The sequence below is a fragment of the Leptonotus elevatus genome, chromosome 4, assembly GCF_054856555.1.
Source record: "Leptonotus elevatus isolate MCC_2025b chromosome 4, RoL_Lele_1.0, whole genome shotgun sequence".
In the NCBI taxonomy this organism is placed as follows: domain Eukaryota; kingdom Metazoa; phylum Chordata; class Actinopteri; order Syngnathiformes; family Syngnathidae; genus Leptonotus; species Leptonotus elevatus.
In genome coordinates this window covers 2,521,593-2,542,432 of record NC_141242.1, presented here as the reverse complement: position 1 = coordinate 2,542,432, position 20,840 = coordinate 2,521,593, and the positions used below count along the sequence as shown (strand labels likewise).

The 20,840-nt window shown below is 41.5% G+C and overlaps 1 protein-coding gene across 2 annotated transcripts in view; it reads right to left on the bottom strand.

The window, feature by feature from the left end:
* Positions 1–20,840, bottom strand: part of slco3a1a (solute carrier organic anion transporter family member 3A1a) — a 36,784-nt gene that overhangs the window by 12,347 nt on the left and 3,597 nt on the right. For both annotated transcript variants that reach the window (XM_086074398.1, XM_086074397.1), the window contains exon 2: positions 17,184–17,640. In XM_086074398.1, the coding sequence (XP_085930524.1) occupies positions 17,184–17,640 (457 nt within the window). The remainder of the gene's footprint in view (positions 1–17,183; positions 17,641–20,840) is intronic.

Below are 20,840 nucleotides of genomic sequence, written 5' to 3'. Positions count from 1 at the left end.
TGGTGACGTGTAGAAAATGGCGACAATTTCAAGAGACAACGAACGTCCAGACGAAAAGTTTGCGCTCTCCAACATGAGAAGGTTTTGAGGCAGTGTGAGATTTGGCTGTCAAAGATGTTAAGTTGTCTACATCGGATGATCTGAAACTTTTGACACCAGGATATTCACACTTAACTCATTTGCTCCCCAAAACGTATAAATACGTTCTATTTTAAATGTTAAATGTAAGTGTCTTAAAGACGTATTTATAAGTTTTTTTTTTTATGCTAGAGCATACAGAAAGAAGGCTTTGATGCAGCCTCTCTACTCTCAAAGAACGGTTGAAGAAATGGTAGTTATTACACAAATGGCCAGCAGAAGGCAGCAGAGCAAAAGAGATCAACCAGGGCCATGTTACAAAACAAAAGATCCTTTACTCACAATTCTATAGAAATAGATTTGTGAATAATCATGAAATTTAGCTATAATTCTAATGCTAATTGATACAAAACGGAAACATGTAGAAATATACTTTTATTTCCTGATCAAAGAAGAGACTCTAATCTTTCTTTTGGTAGGTTCCATGTTTTTATAACAATAGAACACAATATTCTGTGGACCTTGCAAAATCAGTCAAACAGCCGGGGGTGAAGGGGGTTGCTTCAGTGAAAATGGCTGGGAGTGACTGACTTAAAGAGAGTCACTGTGATCTTTACGTTGCATGTGTAAATGAAAACACAAATTGCACTCATTCAAAAAAAAGAAGAAGACATTTCAGATTGCAACAAGATCATGAGTAATTGTGAATATTTTTGAAATGGTCTTGTAATTATTTGCAACCAAAATGAGTGGAAAAAAATTCAATTTTTTTTCATGATAGGATTTAAAATGAAAACTTGAGCTAACTAAGCACGTTAATTCCGCGTGAAGGACAAAACATTTGCACTGCACAACTGCGCTAAAATCCATTTTGCCCTTGCAGCGGTCCCGTTACGAGATAAGCGCAAAACAAACTCATTTGTTCATGTTGCAGTTCACCGTAACGCTTCAGGATTCTGTAAATGATCCTCCTGGGGGGGGGGGGGGGGGGGGGGGGGGGGAGTACATCAGACGTAATTCAATAACAGAGATCTGCGCTTGTGTTTTTGCCTCCATCTAATTTGTTTAGAGACCAATTGAACAAGACTGGAAAAGTGAGTGCCCGTGAGGCTTTTCCTTTCCGGATTTTAAATACCACACAGACGCAGGCACTATTGTTTCAAACAAACAGGAATGTCCACAGGCATATTTACTGTCTCATGAGTCATGATGTTTAATACGTATCAAAAAACACAACGGAAAATTTCTGAACTACTACATAGTAAAGTTGATTGGAATGCCACTCCAAGCTCTGAGAACAGATAAGGGGAAGATTTCTCTAAAAAATAGAGATGTGGTTGTTTCAGAGCCGATATTGATTATTAGTAGTCAAGGACACCAATAACCAATATTTGGAGCTGATATTCATTTCAACTAAAAAGGAAAATATTGGCATCAAAATTTCACAAAAAATTACAAACTCCAGCTCTTAAATGTGTTGAATTGTTAAGCATATGTTTATTGAGCAACTTTTAGGATTTGTAAATATTGGATAAAAAAAAAAAACTTGGTCAATTGACAAAAAGTTCAGGGATCTCCCAAGGGCCACAGCACGTCTTCAAAAGTAAAATAAACACTTAAACAAGTAAATAGCTCCTTATTGTTTTTTCCTAAATTTCAAAATATCTTTCAATTTGAGTATTAAAATGCATGAATTAATTAATTTCAAACAAAAACAAAATGTGCAGAGAGTTTCCAGGGTCAGCAACGTCTCTCACTACGTTAACTGAAATTTTACATAAATACTTTCCTGAAGTTGACACATTTTTAAATTGATATATTATCGGCTGTATTATTCTTTAAAAAGGCCGATGCCGATATTCGTCAAAATGCTGAATATCGGCACCGATAATCGACCCGACCGATGATCGGTCTTATCCCTGCTAAAAACATTTAAACCAAGGTGCTCAGTCCTGAGTTGTTTACCGCATAAAGATGTAAATAGCATGAAATCAAAGCTTGAATTTAGAATTTTTGTCTGCTATTCATCTTGTGATCTGAAACCCAAATGTCATCGGCATACAACAAAAACAAAGGATCGACGACCTTGCCGTTCCAATACTTTTGGTAAAAGCTAGTGAAAATTCCCATCTCATGGAAAGCTCCAATGAACTATTGTGCATTTTCAAAAAGTCCCAAAGTTTGGCTACTTCGGCAAGAAAAGTCCCAGTGATTGAAAAGTCAAGTGCATTATGTCGCAGCCGCAGTTCATTTTGTGTTTTCACTGTACAAAGCCAATTCCTTCATCTGGCCCAATAATCCCGCTCAAGTTGTCTGGGTAATCCCCCCCCCCCGAGCGAGATAAGACCCGGTGGCGGCCTGGGCCACTTTCACAAGGGACCACACCGAAACCAGGGGGCCAAGCTTTATCGCTCGTCCCCAAAGATGAAGAGCAGCGTAGCGCCTAAAATGTCAAAAGGACAACTGGATGCTCCAACAAAGAGGAGTCTGACGCCGTTGTCCAAAAACGGCTGTGTTGTGTCTGCAAAAGATAAATAGCTTTCATTTTTTTTCTTTTTTTCTTTTTTTTTAAGAGCTCAGTATTGTTCATTCTGAAATGTCATCATCATTGCTCTTTTATTTATTTATTTTATTTTATTTTTATTTTTTATTGTGTGTGTGTGTGTGGGTGAGTATGTGTATGTGCGTGCGTGCGTGCGTGCGTGTATTTGTTAGCTCACCAGAAAACCTATTAGAAAAAATCTCATACCGTTCACCTAAACCGAACACCAGGAGACCCGAGGAAGGACCGAAGAAAACCAAGGAAGGTGAAATCCAGCACCGACCAGACACCCCCCACCAGAACTCCTCCCCAGCCCAAGAAACATCCAGACCCCAACAAATCCAAAAAACATAAAATCAGGGAGGCCTCAAGAGACCAAAGGAGAGACCGAGAAAAGGAAGGAAGGACAGACGAAGCCGCGCGAGATCCGCAGACACCAGCCAGCCTCCACCGATTCAATGACCTGAGGAGGAAACAGATTGTGTCTGAGTTTCGGTAGATGCTGGTGTGGTGGATCTGGCATGCATGAAAATCTCCACCAAAGAGGGGAGCCGTCGACCCCCGCCGGAACAGAGCAAGCGCTAATAGCTAATAGATAAATAGCTTTCAAACAAAAGGCCATCTCTTCCGCCTCCACCCTCACCATGAGGTCAGAACTTGAGAGAAACGAGAGCAGGATTGGATGACCACACACTTGACAGTTACAGAAAAAACTTAACCCAAAAAAAAAAAAACATTTAAAATCACATTTAATCAGCTAGATTTCCTACCTGTTTCGCTAAGCTAGCTCGCTAGTTTTTGGTTTGAGCATGCTGGTGAGTTCAAATTGTAGATCTCAGATTGTCCTCTGAACACAAGCTGCTACTAGCTAGCACAGCTAATTACAACACCTACGCAAAATGAGCTCATGAGCCGAACATTGAACAGACCCACAAACCGAGTGTGACGGTAACGCAGGGCGTCACTCGTAATTATGCGATGACTTCACGGTTATGCGAGCAGCGCTCGCACGAAAACGCAGGTGAAAGTCCCGCGAACGTCCCGGTGTCAAGTCGATATGGATGAGACGCGCGTGAGATTAATGGCTGATCGCTGATCCGCGAGGATGCGCTGAAGGCATCAGACGGCAGCTTTCACTTGGGAAGTGAATTCAAACTTGGGCCAAGCCGATTTTAGGTTCCATGTCACTCATTCAGGGAGAATGTGTTTCTTTTTTTCCTTCTTCTTCTTCTTCTTCTTCTTGTCGCCAAGAAGTTTTGAACACGTTAGATTTCTTGGCAACAACAAAAGCAGTTTGTGATCGTTAAAGTTGTTTGTGAACATCTGCTGATTTTGTAATTGTGTGTAATAATTAAAATTGTAGTTGAATTTCAATGAATTGCATTACAGAATTACTTTAAAGCAGCAGATATTTGAATACAAACACAAATGTAGACAAGCAGCAACACTACTCAGTCATATATTTTTTATCTGCGAGAAATGAGGAAAATTATTCAAATTAATGCAGCTAACAGTCACTTTGTTGTTTAACTTTTCTTTGTTTATACTTTTCTTTGTTTATACTGCCTCTTTACATTCTGTTTAATTATATTATGACTATCTGCTGTTATTATGTACTTTGTACTGTAAAGTTGTATTTTTCTTATAAAAAAAAAAACATGTCTCGAAATTTTGGTTGATGTTTTATGAAAAGCTAGAACCGATTAAGGGACTTGTCTTTTGTTGCAATGGGGAAAGATGATTTGAGGAACAAGTGTTTTGAGTTGCAAAGTACAAGCATGGCCAACCAATGTATTTTGAATTAATTGAATTGAATTATTTATAGATTCATTTAGAATTATTGTAAATGCAATTACAATAGTTCTAAATTACATTTCTAATAGAATTACTGTTATATATTTTCAAATTTCCTTTTTTTCTCTCTTCAAAATTCATGCAGTAGTCCACCAAATATTGTGTTGTTTGGCGGTCAAATTGTAGACGGACGTGAGCAGAGCTTTCTTGTTGGGGAAACATAATCCTCTCAAGCACAACATAAAAATAAATCATTGCGTTTCCTCGTCTGCTGCCTCCTATAGTGACGCCGTTGATTATGCACAGCCGTGACCTAAATAAGCTTAAAGTCGGCTCAACTCACATTCAAAGGCCATTTCACCACCAGCACACTCAAAAACCTCCGCTCGCATCAAATCAAGCATAATTTGGCAAATTAAGCCTTCGGGGAAACTCCCTGCTGGAATCTCATCTCACCCAAACAAACAGCAGCCATGTTTGCACTTTCTCTCATGACATATGGTTGCTAAAAAAAAAGAAAAAAGAAGAAGTGCAGCTTGCAGGATGAGCGGCAGGGTTAGAGCAAGAGTTTGGCGATTGGGGGGGCCGTGGCAATTTTGTCAATGACTAAAACGAAAACAACACAATGACGAAAATTCACAAAATCCAATCAGAAGGAGGAATGAAATTGTTCACTGCACTTTATTTAATGTTCAAACATGTTTACATTCATTGTGCAACTGGAAGATTAATCTCAGGTAATTATGCACTTTTTTTTTATTTTATTTGGGTGTTAACTAAGTTTTAAGACGGCATATTACTATTTCAACATGTTTCATTGACACAAAGTTGAACAAAGACACCTTTGTGTTAAATGTGTCTTGCGTGTTAAACTACAGTTACAAATACGCGTGTTATAATTTTTTCAATAAAAGTTGAAATCTAAGCTGAAGGAAAATATCGACTAAATTGTCAATTTAGTTGACAAAAATGACTTCATTTTTTCGGAGACTAAAATTGGATTAAAACTAAAATACAATCAGATGACTAAATTATGACTAAAACTTTAATTAATTTTAGTCAAAAGACTTAAACTAAAACTAAATAAAAATTTCTTGTCAAAATTAACACTGGATGAAGCAAATATATAATCCTGACTGAAAGAGCTCTGAAATTTCAAAAATAATTTCAAACATAAAACAGAAGGTGCCGCGAGTTCCAGGGTCAACAGCATCCTTTATAAAATTAACTGAAAACGTCAATAAATAAGTTTTAAATTGATGATTCTTCAAAAAGGTCGATGTCGATTTCATCAATATGCTGAATTATCAGTGCCGATAATCGGCCCGGCTGATAATCGGTCTATCCCTACAGTAGAGTGATAAAAAAAAAAAGAGAAGGTATTCTAATGTACATAAAGTCACTTATATGGTCTGAAACAAAATAATACTAATTTAGAAAAAAAACAAAACAAGTGTAGCTTGAAAAGCGTGCTGCGCCAGACAGATCTCTGTCCTTTTGTATAATTCAGAAGCCGCGACAGCCAAGCTGCCACATCTCATGACTCTTTGGATGACAATGAAAAGAAAACTCACTTAAGTTAAATGCGCTTCTATACAGCATGAGCACACACCAAAAAAAAAAACGCACTGAGGGAAATACATGTAAGAGTGCATGAGAGAGCGATCGTTAAGCCCTGCTGTGAAAATAAATAAATATATATATTACTTTTAAATGCACATTCCATACTGACAAACTGTAAAAAGTGCCGACATCCTACACTCTGTAAAAAATAATGGTTTAAATCAATGAGCCCTGTCGATAAAATAACAACCAGGAATGCTTATTTAAAGAGCATATTGTATGAATTTAAAGTCAATCAATAACTAAGACATGACGTGCACACTCTTGAATGATTACGTTGGAACGGGCACAGCTGTGCATCCAATTATTTGCTCATTAGGAAGACGACGGGTGCAGTGAAGCTAAACTGGGAGCATTATGGAAATGAGCGCCGCCGCCACCATCACCACCGAAAGACATTTGTCTACGACGACATTTGGCCACGTCGCGGGAACAATTGCTGAGTCAGCAGAGGCCAGTTAGCGGCCCGATTAACACAAACACCCACGTTCCATATCTTTGCACTTCAAGCAATTTCAATACAATTTGAATGATGCCGTTTGAGAACAACTCCGGGTAAATCTGTAATACTTTCGTATTGAACAGTATTTTCTTTTGGCCTTTTGGCAGAACAAAATTGCTTACTTGTGAGTTACGGGCCGACCTGTGATCTGCTTTTACACCATATAGGCCAATACCATTAGGCTACTTTAATCTTTTGAGTCCAATTAACCTTGTGTCAGGAAGGCCTAAGAGTACTAATCGACCTAAATCAATTGCCTTTTTAGAGGCACATACAGTGGGGCTGTAAAAGTAATACCCCCCCCCCCCCCCTCCCCCCAGGTCAGTTACTGCAACAAGTGAAATTCCACCGTCTGTTTGCTGGCCGGGGGGGGGGGCCGAGGCCGAGCGACACACTGTACGCATTGTTCGGCGGCTGCGTGGTAAGCGCAGGGCAGCAGCTGCTCCAACGACGAGCACAAACACAAACACACACACACACACACACACAGCGGTTTGCGACAGCAAGCAGCTGCTAACGGCTTCTTCGGCAAGCGCGGACGTCTAATTGTCAGGCTTGAGCAGACGCCAGACGACTGCCAGCAGTATGAGAAGACAGCTCGACGATTGGCTAAAATAGCAAGGCGGGAGAATAAAATCCGCAAGTAACTACACGTTAAAATATGTTTAGTTTTTTATCATTTATATACCATTAATAATTCCTTAGCTAGCTTATCTTAACACTTGCATGCTAATCAATTTTCCCCCCTCTGGTAGTTAGTTAATTAGAGCAGTTTAATCTTGATTAGGCATGTTTTGGACACCTCCGCTTAAGACCAATGCTAATCGTCAGATGAAGGGAAAAACGTAACACGTTAGAGTTTGTCCACAAGTTGACTCATTTCACAAGGTTGTTTATGTCCACTGAGGTTGACATCACATGAACTATTTGGATTATCTGTATATTGTAATTATGGCCTCAGCTAATTCGTACAACGGTGTATTAGGGCCACTTATATATTTTTTTAGAGGGTGGGGGCAATATTCCAAGAAAAAAAAAAACTCGCAAATTTGCCACTTTATAAAGTCACAAATTGGCCACTTTAATGGCCAATATGCGCGAGAAAAAAAACATGTAAATTTGTGACTATATAAAGTGGCAAATTTGTGGGAAAAAAGTCAGAAACTTACGAGAAATAGACGTAGCGTAGCTATAGTCTAATGTGAGGAATCATTGTTGGTTAATGGGACACTGCAGGATGAACACGGATTCATTCTTAATTTAAACTTTACTCGTCATAAACGGCAGTTAGAGCGACAACACTTCCTGATCCCCTATCAGCTGACTAACTCTAACCAATCAGAAGCTCGCATACTTTAGGTTAATGCAAGTGAATAACGGAAAGCAGCAGATTCGACCCATCAATTTAGCTACTTGTACAAAAAAATTTAATAATAATGTATGAATGTGTAAATAATAATTCTGGGGTGGAAAATGTACAAGTAAATATATATTTTAGCAAATTAACTTCAATGCTTGATCCTCAGGGTGTGTACTTTCTTCTTTTTGGCTGGCAGTACCCAACGCTTTAAAATGCGAATACTTAACATGATATTGTTAAAGCCATTGCTATCTACTTATTTGAAAACCCGACCGAAAAGTATTGGCACAAACATCCGAGTAGTACGCTACGTGTATTTATCTTAAGTTTTTCTCTCGCAAATCTGCCACTTTATAAAGTCGCAAATTTGCCACTTTATAAATTTGCAAATTTACGAGTTTTTTCTCTTGAAAATGTGCCACTTTTTCTCGGAATATTGCCCCCACGCTCTAAAAATATATATATTTATACGAGGCCCTAATACGAGACATTTAAAATAAAATGACTGGCCAAGTCTATTTCTTTATCACGGCTGTTATGTACAAAACACAACAATATTGTGGGGGGTTTCCAATTAGTTTTCAGTTTTGTTTCATAAATATCATGATTTTTTTTTCATACAGTATTGTGAGCTTTTTTAATATCACTAATCTCCCCCACAATATTATCATATTGTGAGGTTCATATCGTAACGTGATGTCCGGAAATCGTTACATCCCCAGTTGCTAAGATAAGTATCAATTGTGAATGTGTCTGTCAACTAAATTGATAGAATGTGCATCTTAAGCCAGCAAGAGCCCTTTTTACTCCACAGAACCAGACTGGCTTTGTCAGAGCCGCTGCCAAACCCTCAAAGTTGACCAACTGAGTTCATCAAAACAACCACGCATGTATTGATTGATCAGAGTGCATTTAATTAGGTGCTTTGTCTACTGCATTGCGCCGCATCACTGATATGGGGATCTTGTGCCGTAATCCGTGAAGCAACCACTTAATCAACGGGGCTTGCGATTTTGCGGTAAAGCCAGAAGCGGCGCGTGGATGCGACCTTCCGCAGCAAAAGTCCTCGTACAAGGTCGGCTGCTTAAAATCTGGGAGTTGAATTTGGCTGCGTCAGACCACAGCTGAGTGACGCCTTTATGATTTCTCTACTTTGGAGTGGTTTCCAAGCGGTGAGGCGTGTCGGTATTAGCAATGGGTGCATCTCAAGCAAAGAGTAAAACAATCAAAAGAATCAAGATTGTGTGGCAACGGCTCGCTGATGCCGCAGTGCTTATTGGGCTCTCTCCTCCCACCTCTCATCCGCATGCTCCGCCCCCCCGATGGATGACAAAAATCCTGTTTTAATCAGCAGTGTCGGAGCCTGACCTATATTGCCTTGAGAAAGCCGCATGGTGGCCGAGGTTGGCTGATGAAGGAGAAAAGGTGCCACTGGCGCGCTTTGGCCCAAATACTTGTCACCATGCAGCACCGGGCCACCTGGAGCTCCACTTTCTGCCTTCTGGCTAATCAGCCTTGCTGCTGCTGCTACAGAGATGGCAACATAAAGGCGGGGAAAACATCATGGAAATGTCTGGAAGAAGTGACAGCCACTTGGCCTCCGTCAGAAATCAATGCAACTTTTAAAAAAAATGGGAGGTTCGTGGTTTTTCTCTTCCACCTCAGATCATTAAAAGCAAAACATAAACGGATTGATTTAACGGATTCCAACAATACAGCCACAACTTTATCAAACAACATTTCAAACCTCCAAAGCAACCGCTTCGTATTGGGATGCACCCCATGTCAGCTAACACGTTTATTTGTATATAAAGACTCCTAGAGTTGTACAATTTGGAATTCGACCAACATCTATTCATCTATTCCCCATTGCGCTTGACGACGTTATTTTTCGAGTGCATCTGATTTCATTAACTCATTCGCTCCCAGCCATTTTCACTGAAGCAGCCCCCTTCGCTCCCGGCTGTTTTAATGGATTTTACTGATTTTGCAAGGCCGACAGAATTTTGTGTTCTATTGCTTTAAAAACATGCAACCTACCAAAATAAAGATTAGAGTCTCTTCTTTCATTAGGAAAAAAAATAGTGTATATGTATCTGTTTCCGTTTTGCAGCAATTAGCATTAGAATATAGCTACGTTTCATCAGTATTCACAGTGTTGGTCAAGAGACTGTCAAAAAGAGCTTGTTGCAACATGGCCCTGTCTGATCTCTTATACCCCGCTGCCACCTGCTGGCCATTTTTTGTAATGACTACCATTGCTTTAAGCCACCTATTCATGTCAAAAGCGGCATCAAAGCCTTGCGCATGCATATTTTGATTTTTTTTTTTTACAGAAAACGTATAAATAAGTTTTTGGGAGTGAAGGACAAAGTATCAAAAAACGTATTGACAGGTTTTGGGGTTTGAAAAAGTTAAATGCGACAAGTTTGGCAATAATCGCATGTTCGCCACCGAAAAGAAACAGATCATTGAGTGTCATGTGCATTACATTTCAACAGTAAAGAGATCATAATTTGTCTTAAATTGTTTTTTATGAACAATTCATATATTTAAAAACTAATTTAGCCATCTTATGTCGATGGAAGACGACATCACCCGTGCTCAGGAAACGGGTAACTACCAATCATGGCTCAGTTTGCTGACCAAACCCAGAAACCAGGTGATCTGTGATTGATTTCCTCAGCACCTTCACCTTCAGTCAGCAGCAAGTGGAAATTTTTGTATTTAAAGATATTTATTGTACATGAAAAATAATGACGTTATCAAATAAATTCTGGACAAAATATCCACTTTTTACGGCTGAAAATGGCTCAATGAGTCCCGTATCTCTTTAAACAGACATCCTTACAGCTATGCGCTAGTTGCTAACTCCTTATTGCTACATTGTTTATCATCCTCAGGTTAAAACCAGCGAGGGTTGCTAGGCAAACTCAGCATGCGGCTTATGGCACGGCCCGGAAAAACCCATTTAGGATCTAATCCTTCAAGATGACATTAACATGCGCCGAGTTTAAGTAGCTTATACAAGCGCCGGGCTGCAGTGACTGTTTGGAGTCGGATCGTTTCAGCAGGAATGATGAAAAGTCTCTTGAGAAGCGTTTGTCAATGTGCCGACCGCCACCAAACCCTCATAACAACGCAAGGGGCTAAATTTATCCCGAGTGGAAATTGTGAGATGTATCATCATTAAAAGGCTTTCATTTGTAGCTTTGAAGAAATGTTCAGTCGCAACGGTGAATAGAAGCAAGTTGGCAGGGGGGGGAACTCTCCAGGTAAAAGGCACTTATCGTGTCTGGAGTCACAACAAAGGCCTGCTGTGCTTCTCTGCGTCGAGCTGCTAATCTGTCATTCCCGGTTTGGTTGTGAGGAAAAGCACGAGAGAGAAGTGAGAGAGAGCACGCCGAGCTGCTCTTGCGGGCAAAAGTCTGCCATCGAGTCTGCCGTTGGGGCAAGTCGCTGGAAAGCAAGCCACACGGCACTTTAAATTGCACCTTCGGGGTCAGACTGGGGTGGCAGTAAAACCTCTAGCAGAGGTGTCAAAAGTACTTGTACGATGTATTTTTGCTGCGATTCAACTTTAGTACTTGAGTGAAAGCACAAAGGTAAAGATTCTGCTTTGCCGTCAAATTATATACAATACCCATTTTGATAACTAGGCACAAAGAAAAATATTTTTCAAACACAACACTTGTTCTCTTATATTAACTTACATAGTGCTCATACAGAGAATAAATAAAAGTATTAATTTGTTTGTGTGTTTTGTTTGTTTTTCCCCCCAAAAGCTATAGTGTTGGCTTGACTTGCATACTATCAAAACAGCGTACTTCTATAATTTTGTTCACAATGTAAAATGACGCAAAAATAAATAAATGTACATCTTTAACATCATCAACCGTGGAGGATGGAAAAATTAAAAGGTCTATTTTTGGAAACAAAGCAGGATATAGTACAGATAATCATTATTTTCATTATGTAAGGAGCAAAAGTAAAAAGTCAGAAAAATAAATGCATGTAAAATCCACTCAGAGTAGCAAAGTACCACTGGCCTCGTTTTTTTTTTTTAGATCATCAAATTACTCTGTCACAACATAAACATGTATACATACGTGCTATAAATGGATCTGAAAGTTTTTTCCTGAAATTAAATCATATCTTCAGAAATGTTTACGTGATGTGAATGGTTGTTTGTCTATACGTGTCTCATAAATGTCTGGCGACCAGTTGCCGGTGTACCCCAGATCTTGGCCAAAGTATGTTGAGATCGGCTCCAGTTACACGTGACACGCATGAGGACAAGCGGCATATAAAACAAATTGATGCGTAAATGTTTTTAACTCTTTGACCGCCAAAAACGTTTAATAACGTTTAGTAAAATCCAAATGAGTGCCGCCAAAGACGTTCACTATGTTTTTTTTTGTTTTGTTTTTAAAACGGGTGGAGGAAAGCCTTGGCAAGCTGTGCTGAAAGTATCAAGCAGGTCGAGTTAGTATAATGACTATTTTTGGGCACTAGATGGCAGCGATGACTCTCTTTGGACAAGATCGGGTAGGCGTCAGTAGAAGAAGGTGTCAAATTCACGAGAGTGCATGAAATAATATCGTTTCACAAAAAGCTTGATTTCTCCGTATTTTGGTTCAAAACAGAGCATTTGGGTGAAACTAACCTATTTTCTATTGTTGATTACTGAAGAACGGAATAAGGTAGAAACAAACTTTTTTTTCTGATGAAAGATGAGAGTTCAATCTTTCATTTGGTAGTATCTGTGTTTCCATAGTCCAAACACAACATTTTCTGTGGACCTTGAAAGATCAGTCAAAATGCTTAAATCAGCTGGCACCCACATATCCTCTTTTCTGAAAATGCTTGGCAGTCAAAGAGTTAAGCATATTTAGTATATTTTATGACTAATGTTACTGTTACTTTAAAAAAAGTTAAATGTTTTTGATGGTGAGAATTTGGACATTGGAATACATTTCCCATGGGAAAAATGTTTCAGACAAGTGTACCAGCATTCTTGGACTTCTGATCTTCAACTGTATTTAGCTCTACAACATCCATCCATATATCCACCTCTTCATCTTTTCTTACTGCTTGTCCTGGTGTTGGGTCACAGGTAACTGGAGCCAATCCAATCTGACTTGAGGCAAGAGGTGGGGTATACCCTTGATTGGTTGCCAGTCAATCCCAAGACAACAACCTAAGTAACATGTTTTTAGAATGTTGCACGAAACCAACAGCCTCTTAAAAATATCCACTCATTTTTTCCCTTATAGCGACAGCAGGCAATTCCGTTTTTTCCTTTGACAATCGCCATGTTTGTGGTTCAGTAAAAAAATACAAAATAAAATACGGTACAGTATTTGGAGCCTGAAAACATTGTTTGGCGAGTCGGTGACAACACAAGAACACAACATTAGTCGGCATTTTGGTGGGTTGGTATATTTGCAAGGGTCGAGTGAGTCGCTGACCGTATATTTTTCACCACTGTCCAGTTGGGTTCGGTTGTGCCATTTGAGCACCAACATAAGGGTTGACCGTTCTTTTCATATCATTTAAAGCAACAAGTGTGTCCACATGTTCACATTTTTCAAGGTTTTCGCATTCAAAGCAATTTGTCTCATTAATTAATCATTTGCGCCAATCCCTTAATGTGCGATACCATAAGGCTCTTCATACTGTACATTACACTTTAATGAACGTTCCCTCAGCTGTTTAAAAGCGTCACGGCAGACTGACGTCACAGAGTCGCTGTAGAACCACTCTCGGTGTGTATATATTTATGCAGGCTGGGGTCCTGTGGGAAGAGCCAAAATTAGCAGTGGACATTGAAAGGTCATAGAGCAGTTGGAATGGAGCTCCTGTTGACGCAGACTGTCCAATCGCATTTATTCCCCTCAGCCCGAGAGGAGAGCAGACATCAAGACTTGGGGAAAACAAAGCCAAACATTAACAACTCCTGAAAGAGGTGCAAAGGAGTTCCTTGGAAACGCCGAGGCGGTCGTACAAAGGAAGTTGATAGTCAGACGTCTTGAGAAAGCGGAGCAGACTTTGCTGGAGCTTGTTTTACTATGGTTTAATTAAACGGCGCTTTCGGCTGTGCGCACTAAAAACGCAGGCGGCGGAAGCCTCCGGAGTTGTTTTTCACAAGCCTTTGTGGTATGCATGCACGACCCAGCCCACTCGGATCCAGCAACATGGGCAAGCCGGTTGGCATTCCTGCTCGGCGCAGCAATTATGGCTCGTCTTGGGGCCTCTGCGCTCACTGCAAACAGCCAAACTCCGACAAGGCAGGACGTGTCTTTCAATTCTCACCCGCGCGTTTAGACCCAGTCTCTAATTTTAGCTGCAACACATTGCTAGGTGACAATGAGCTTGGAGAAAAGCAGGAAACTTGTTGAACCAGAAATCCAGTGGAACCTCCAAAGATAGTTGTGGTTGCATCCAACTCAACCACAACTATGTGTACTGACTACCGTTGATAATACGTAATGAAGTCACTCCGGTGTAAATCCCATCGTCTTTGGCTTATCTTGCTTTTCCATAACGCAGACAGCTCTTCACAGTTTGGAGCAGTTGTCCACTAGGGCTAAAAGGAGTCATCGAATAACTCCATTCAATTACAAGAAAGGTCAAAGCAAAATCTCTTCCTTCAAGCGTCACAGGTATCAATACAGCTGCAGTCGCATGCACTACTCCATGTTGAAACAAAATGTCTTAAGATGACAGCGAGTGCCCAAATAGCGGAATTATTCCACACTAAACAAGGAAGATAAAAGTGCAACGTGTATCACAACAGCACATCTAAGATCGCCAACACACGGTGACCACACAAAATATGCTCTCATTCTCTGGCACCCACGTCACTCACCAGACCAGGACCTCTATTTGAAAGCCACACGCGAATTGGCTTAACAGTAGAATGTGACGGCGACCCCAAGTCAAATCATTTTTCAACAATGGGATACTCAATTCTTAAAATATCCGAGAAACCTGCAGGCTGCAGCCCTTTTTCACACTGTGTTTAGTGAGATGACGAGTAGACACACTCTACGCAGCCTTGCCTACGTGGTGCAGTTGTCTGCAAAGCATGTGTGAAGTGAAACTCGCATGCAAACACAGCTTCTTCCCCTCTAATTTCCCTCCAATTTTCTTCAAAGCGCTCTTAAAAATCATATGCTCTGCAAGGATGTAACGCGAGTCAGACGATGCGTGGATTAACTTTTATTGTTTGAAAATCCACCAATACGGTTCGACTCTCGCGCGTGTCAAGTCTTCGTTTAGGTTACGGTGAAATCCGAGTCTGCGGGACGTATGCAAAAAATCTACCGGAAACAAGCAAATGGTCTAACCGGATGAATAATGCAAATATAATTGTGGGCCTGTGAAGGCAAATCTTGCAGAATCTCAGACAATCTCCTCCATTCATGCGGCTGGTGCCACATGACATGCCTGCAGCGGAGGGATTAGGGCGATCAGCTGAGCGCGACTCAATACCACATTGTTCCCCGCTGCTCACCGCTTGTTTTTCCTCCAAAGCCCGCCAGCTTATCAAAGGAGGACAGGACCCAAACGCCTGCCAAAATCCAATCACTCCCAGTCCACTTCCTTGCTGTACAGTGCAAACAAATAATAGCCCCAGTGCCACAATGTCAAGGCCTTTTTGCCACTTCTAAATGCCCCCTTGTCTACACCCAAAACGAAGAATGAAACAAGATCACGTTCAGGACAAACAAACGCGACAAATGTTAATTGAGGAAATCGGCTTTGGATTTGAGATTATACAAGGGGCACTGTTGCCTTTGTTGGCAGCCCACATCTGTATCGGGGCGACAGAAAGGTGGCCCGCACAGCACGTCGCTGCTATCAAGGAAGCGCGTGCCGGCCTGAATCGAGCCGCCAATTGTCTCTGCTGCAAAGCGATAACAACAAACAGCAGTGCCGATGCATCTCTTCTCCTCTCCAGGCCAGTCCAGCTGGCTGGATTTGGACCGTGGTGGTGATACTGGAGATAATGACTGGCATCCTTTAAATCAAATTCATTCACACCAAGCTGCGGGAACAGAATTTACTGTATGGCGTTCCACAGGGTTCAATTCAGGGGCCTCTGCTGTTTTCATTATATCTGCTGCTCCTGGGTTCCATCTTAAGAAAACAGCGGCGGGTTTGTTTTTTAAAGAGCTCTATAAATATGGAGGCAAGTTGAGTGATTCGAGTCAGCATCCTAACTAAGCAATTCTATTCCAGTGCAACTTCCTTAAGATGCATAGACATGGGGAATATAAGAACACAACGCTTTCTGAATTCAAAGGTAAAAAGAGCCTGATTCGATGAAAAGGCAACACTCCCTGTTCATTTTGTTCACCAGTTTTAAAGTTCCAATTTTTTTTCTTTCTTTTTTTTATTATAGAAGGGTTCGGTGAATGCATATAGGGAAGTGGTGCGGTTGCGCCTGCAATTCATGTTGGATATGGACCAATGACCGACTGCAAATAGCAACAATTCTCAAACCATGAACGCTCCCTCACATAGTAATTGCCTTTTTTTGTTTTTTTTTAAAGTAACATGCTGGTATGAGTTGGCAGGAGTATCGTGATTTTCGGTTTCTGTATTATTCTAAGTATTTGGCACATAAGAGCATCCCAATATTAGACGCGGATGTCAAGTTTGACATCCTCCAGTCCGTTCCACACTCCTGCACTAGCAAGTGAATCCCTCAAATCACTTGAAGATGTGAAAGCAAATCAAGCGTATGTACAATAGTGCCTGGCTACTGTTGCTTGCAAAAGAGCAGTAATGCTGCCGGCAGCTTTTCGGGTTTAAGCTACCTTCTATATACCGACAAAGATAAACATCATAGCAGCATCCCTAACCGGCCGTTGAGCATTAGGAAATGTGCACTGCAAGCACTTGGAAGGCCTCTTGAAGAGCCGCATCAGCAGCGTCTCGCCTTTGAGAAGGGCTTGAGCCGAGCAAAAAGACGTTGAACCCGCATCTGGCCTGCGCTGCCGCTCAAACCACCAGTTAGCAAGATTTAAAAAATGTGCTCACCTTGCACTCACACAGACAGACCTGTGCTTGGATGTCAGGCAACCGGGGAGCATCGAGTGTGGACTCAAAAGTATGCAAACATTGCACTTTTGGGCAGCAGGAGATTGGGAAGGGAAAGTCGGTCTTAACACACCACGGGATAAATCGTCACGACACTCTTTTTAGATGAGAGAATTTCGGTAGCACCCGCGTGAACGGCGCTGTGTGCGATGTGTCAGCGTTTTATTGCTTACCTATGTAGAGAGAGGAGTCTTTCTTCTTGACGTGATCGTCAATGTACGACACCCCCAGGGGCTGCACAGGCGTCGCTCCGATGCCGAGCAGGACCTGAGCCCCGATCAGCAGCAAGTACATCATGTTGGTGTTAGTCCTGTTTGCGCAAACGGCGTCCTCGGCTAGCTGGACATCCTTGCTGCTGGCGTTGGAGCAAACGTCCCGCCCCATGTCAGTCCTCCACGTGTCCCCGATCTCGTACTGGTTAGTGAGAAACTCGGGTAGAGCAGAGAGGAGGGCGCCGAGCGCCATGATGATGCCCCCGCAGCCGATCAGACGGGGCCGATGAGCCTTGGCCCCGAAGTAGCTGACGAACAGGATGAGCGCCAGGTTGCCGATCTCAAAGCTGCTGGCGATCACGCCCACGTCGGCGCTTTGCAGGTTGAAGCGCCTCTCCAGGGTGGTCAGGACACTCACCTGCAAACAACACCACAGGGGTAAGATAGATCAGATAGCTAAGATGGCTAGTTAAGATAGTTACATGGGATGGATAGGAAAAACAGCAAGACAACGAGATAGCTACACTATTAGCTAGGTAGTTGCATAAGGTAGCTAGATAGCTGGTTCGCTAGATAATATAGCAAGATAAGATAGCTAGAAAGACAGCTAGATAGCTAAGCTAGCTGGATAAGATTGCTAGATGGTATGATAGCTAAGATAGATAAGATAGTTGCATATGGTAGCGAGATAGCTTGTTAGCTAGAAAGACAGCAAGATAGCTAAGGTAGCTGGATAAGATAGCTAAGATATGTAGAAAAGATAACTAATATATCTGCGTAAGATAGCTATAAAGCTAGTTAGCTAGATAAGATAGCTAGATAGCCAAGCTAGCTGGATAAGATCGCTAGATGGTATGATAGCTAAGATAGTTGCATAAGGTAGCTTGATAGCTAGATAGATAAGGTAGATAAGGTAGCTGGATAAGATAGCTAATATGACTCGATAGCTAGATAGAGAAGATATCTAAGATATGTAGACAAGATAATTAAGATAGATAATTTAGCTGCATAAAATAGCTAGATAAATAATTTCAAGGATGGTTCAATTTTAAATTCGGTTGACAGTTGGATTAAATTTCGATTCGTTTTGGTACGGCTCAGTTCAAGAAACTGATACAATGCGTTTCTTGTCATTGGACAAGATATCTCTCTCGCATATTTCGATTTGTATCTCAAATTACTTTATAATGGAATGGAATGATTTAAATCGATTTGATTCTATGCACTCGCATCTTTGAAATTGAAACCGATTTTTCGTATTTGTTTTTTCGTTACACCCCAAATAGAATAAAAGATTTTTGTTCCAATTCGCCATACAAATCAAAACATAAACATAGCCATGTTTTCATCATCCATCACGCTGCCTTTCCATTGGCTCCTAATGAAATAACAAGCAGATCAGTTGTTCCATTGTGGCGCACCGCTGCCAACGGGCCTGTTTCCCATTAGCCGGCCAGTCATCCTTTCATTTCCACCACTTTAAGTGAGGAACAGCTCATCGTATCTTTCTCTCGCCTCCCAGCTGTCATCAACAAACACAAGCCAGAGCGAGTTCACTAACTTCCAGCAGAAGGCGCCGATCACATGACCAAATACTTAATGACATTCCATGCTTTATGATCGTTGTTGTGAAGCTCGGTTGTTTTCAAGTGTGTGTGTGTGTGTGTGTGTGTGTGTGTGTGTGTGTGTGTGTGTGTGTGTGTGTGTGTGTGTGTGTGTGTGTGTTTGGGAGGGATTCCGCTGTACCATGTGAACCACTCTGACACATCAAAACATTTCTCAGGCTATTTTCAAATCAGTCCCAAGCGGTCCTCGGGACCGAAGCACAATTTTCCATTTTCCCAGTGGCTCCTTTGCACTGTCTGCAGCTATGAGAATAAATATCAACTTGTGGTTTTACTGTTGGAACATTTTTTTCCACTGTGCGCTGAACTCTCCCGATGTGATGCGCACGGTTATTTTGGACGTCCCGCTCAAAAAGTCCTTTAGGTTGAGCACTTGACCTTGTGACGGGGTAGAAAACCCCATGGATGGTTTCATAGCTGCAAACCAAATGAGACGATGACATTAGTTTCACTTTGCTGCAATCGGCAAGTTCGGTGAAAGTCACTTTTTGGAGAAGTTTGCAAATGGAGAACAACAGGAGTCGGGAATTGACCTGGAGTCACTTTTGTGTTGTGGATGAGCTTCAACTGCATTTGGGTGAGAAGCACTGACGAAGCTTTAACATCAGGATTTTGGAGCCAATCAGCGAGTTGAAAAAAAGAAATGTGATCCCATCACAAGATGGACCAATACTGTTTATTTAACGAAATCGTGTGGAATTGGGACTGGCCTCCCGAAAGAACATACAAAAATTGCATACAATTTATGCCCATTGAAATGAATTAGGAAAAAAAAAAACAATTAAGGCCTAAAAATGTTTCCCAAAAATGCTGATAAACATTCACGAAATTTAGAAATATTAGAAAATATATATTTTTTTAAATCTGACCATATGGTCTGAGAGTCCTTGGATTATTAACGATGGCATATTTTTAGAATTGATTAATCTATCGATTATTTAATGGATTAATCGACCAATTGGATTCATTTTAATTTTGCATTTAAGTGTATTATAAAAGCATTTTCCCCCTAATTACTATTTATTGACCCTGAGATTGGTGCTTATTTCGTACTTCATATTCGTATAGTGCAACAAAAAAAATAAACAATTTAAATGATGTTGTACTATGTTACGGGTTCAGTCATTGATTTCCAAAGTAAGAATTAGGGATTTTTTGCTGCCTGGATTCACTTCGAAATATGATCAATTAAATCAAGTCGGGCCATGAGAAGAAATGGTTTCAGTTTTCAGTAACCGAAAACAAAGTTCACACCTAAATGAAAGTGAAAGCGAATTATTTTTGTTGTTGTTGCAGTTATTGGTTATGAGTGAACTTCATGTACAAAAAAGGGGGAAAAGACGACAACGTGTCATGACTTGAAAGGTTGTCGTCCTCCGCAATAGCAGAAGTGAGAGCAGGTTGTTCTCTCACAGCTGCCGCCAAACAACAATGGAGTCTCCTTTTCACAAGCCATCGCGGCGCGGCGCGGCGAGCCTGACGGGCGGAAGCGGCGCGTGCCGAGTTCCTCGGGCGGAAAGCCACTCGACGGAAAAGCTTGCAACGCGCTGCGACGTCCCTTCGCCTCCAGCGGCTTTTTCTCGCACTGGACAAAAAAGGCCGCATTAAGACGCGGACGGCTGCCCCCGATCGGCCTCGTCGTCTCATCCTGTTCTTAAGAAACTCCGCCCAGGCTGAGCGCGACCTGTTGACACGGCAGCTTTAGTACAAAGTCGTCCCTCCCGTCGGATCAGATCGCATCCCGCTAAGCGCGACCTGAACGGGAGACGTGACGGACGGAGGGGAACAGCGCGCTAGTGGAAACACTGCACGAGTTCAACATGCGTGCGTGTGTGCGTGCGTGCGTGCGTGTGTGTGCGTGTGCGTGCACTTGGACCAGATCAGACATTGACCAGATCGCCTTCAAGCCAACATAAATGACATCACGGAGGAAAAAAAAAGGAGCGGAGTGCCTATTAGGGAGAAACGGCGGCCACAGCTCCATCTCGTCAGG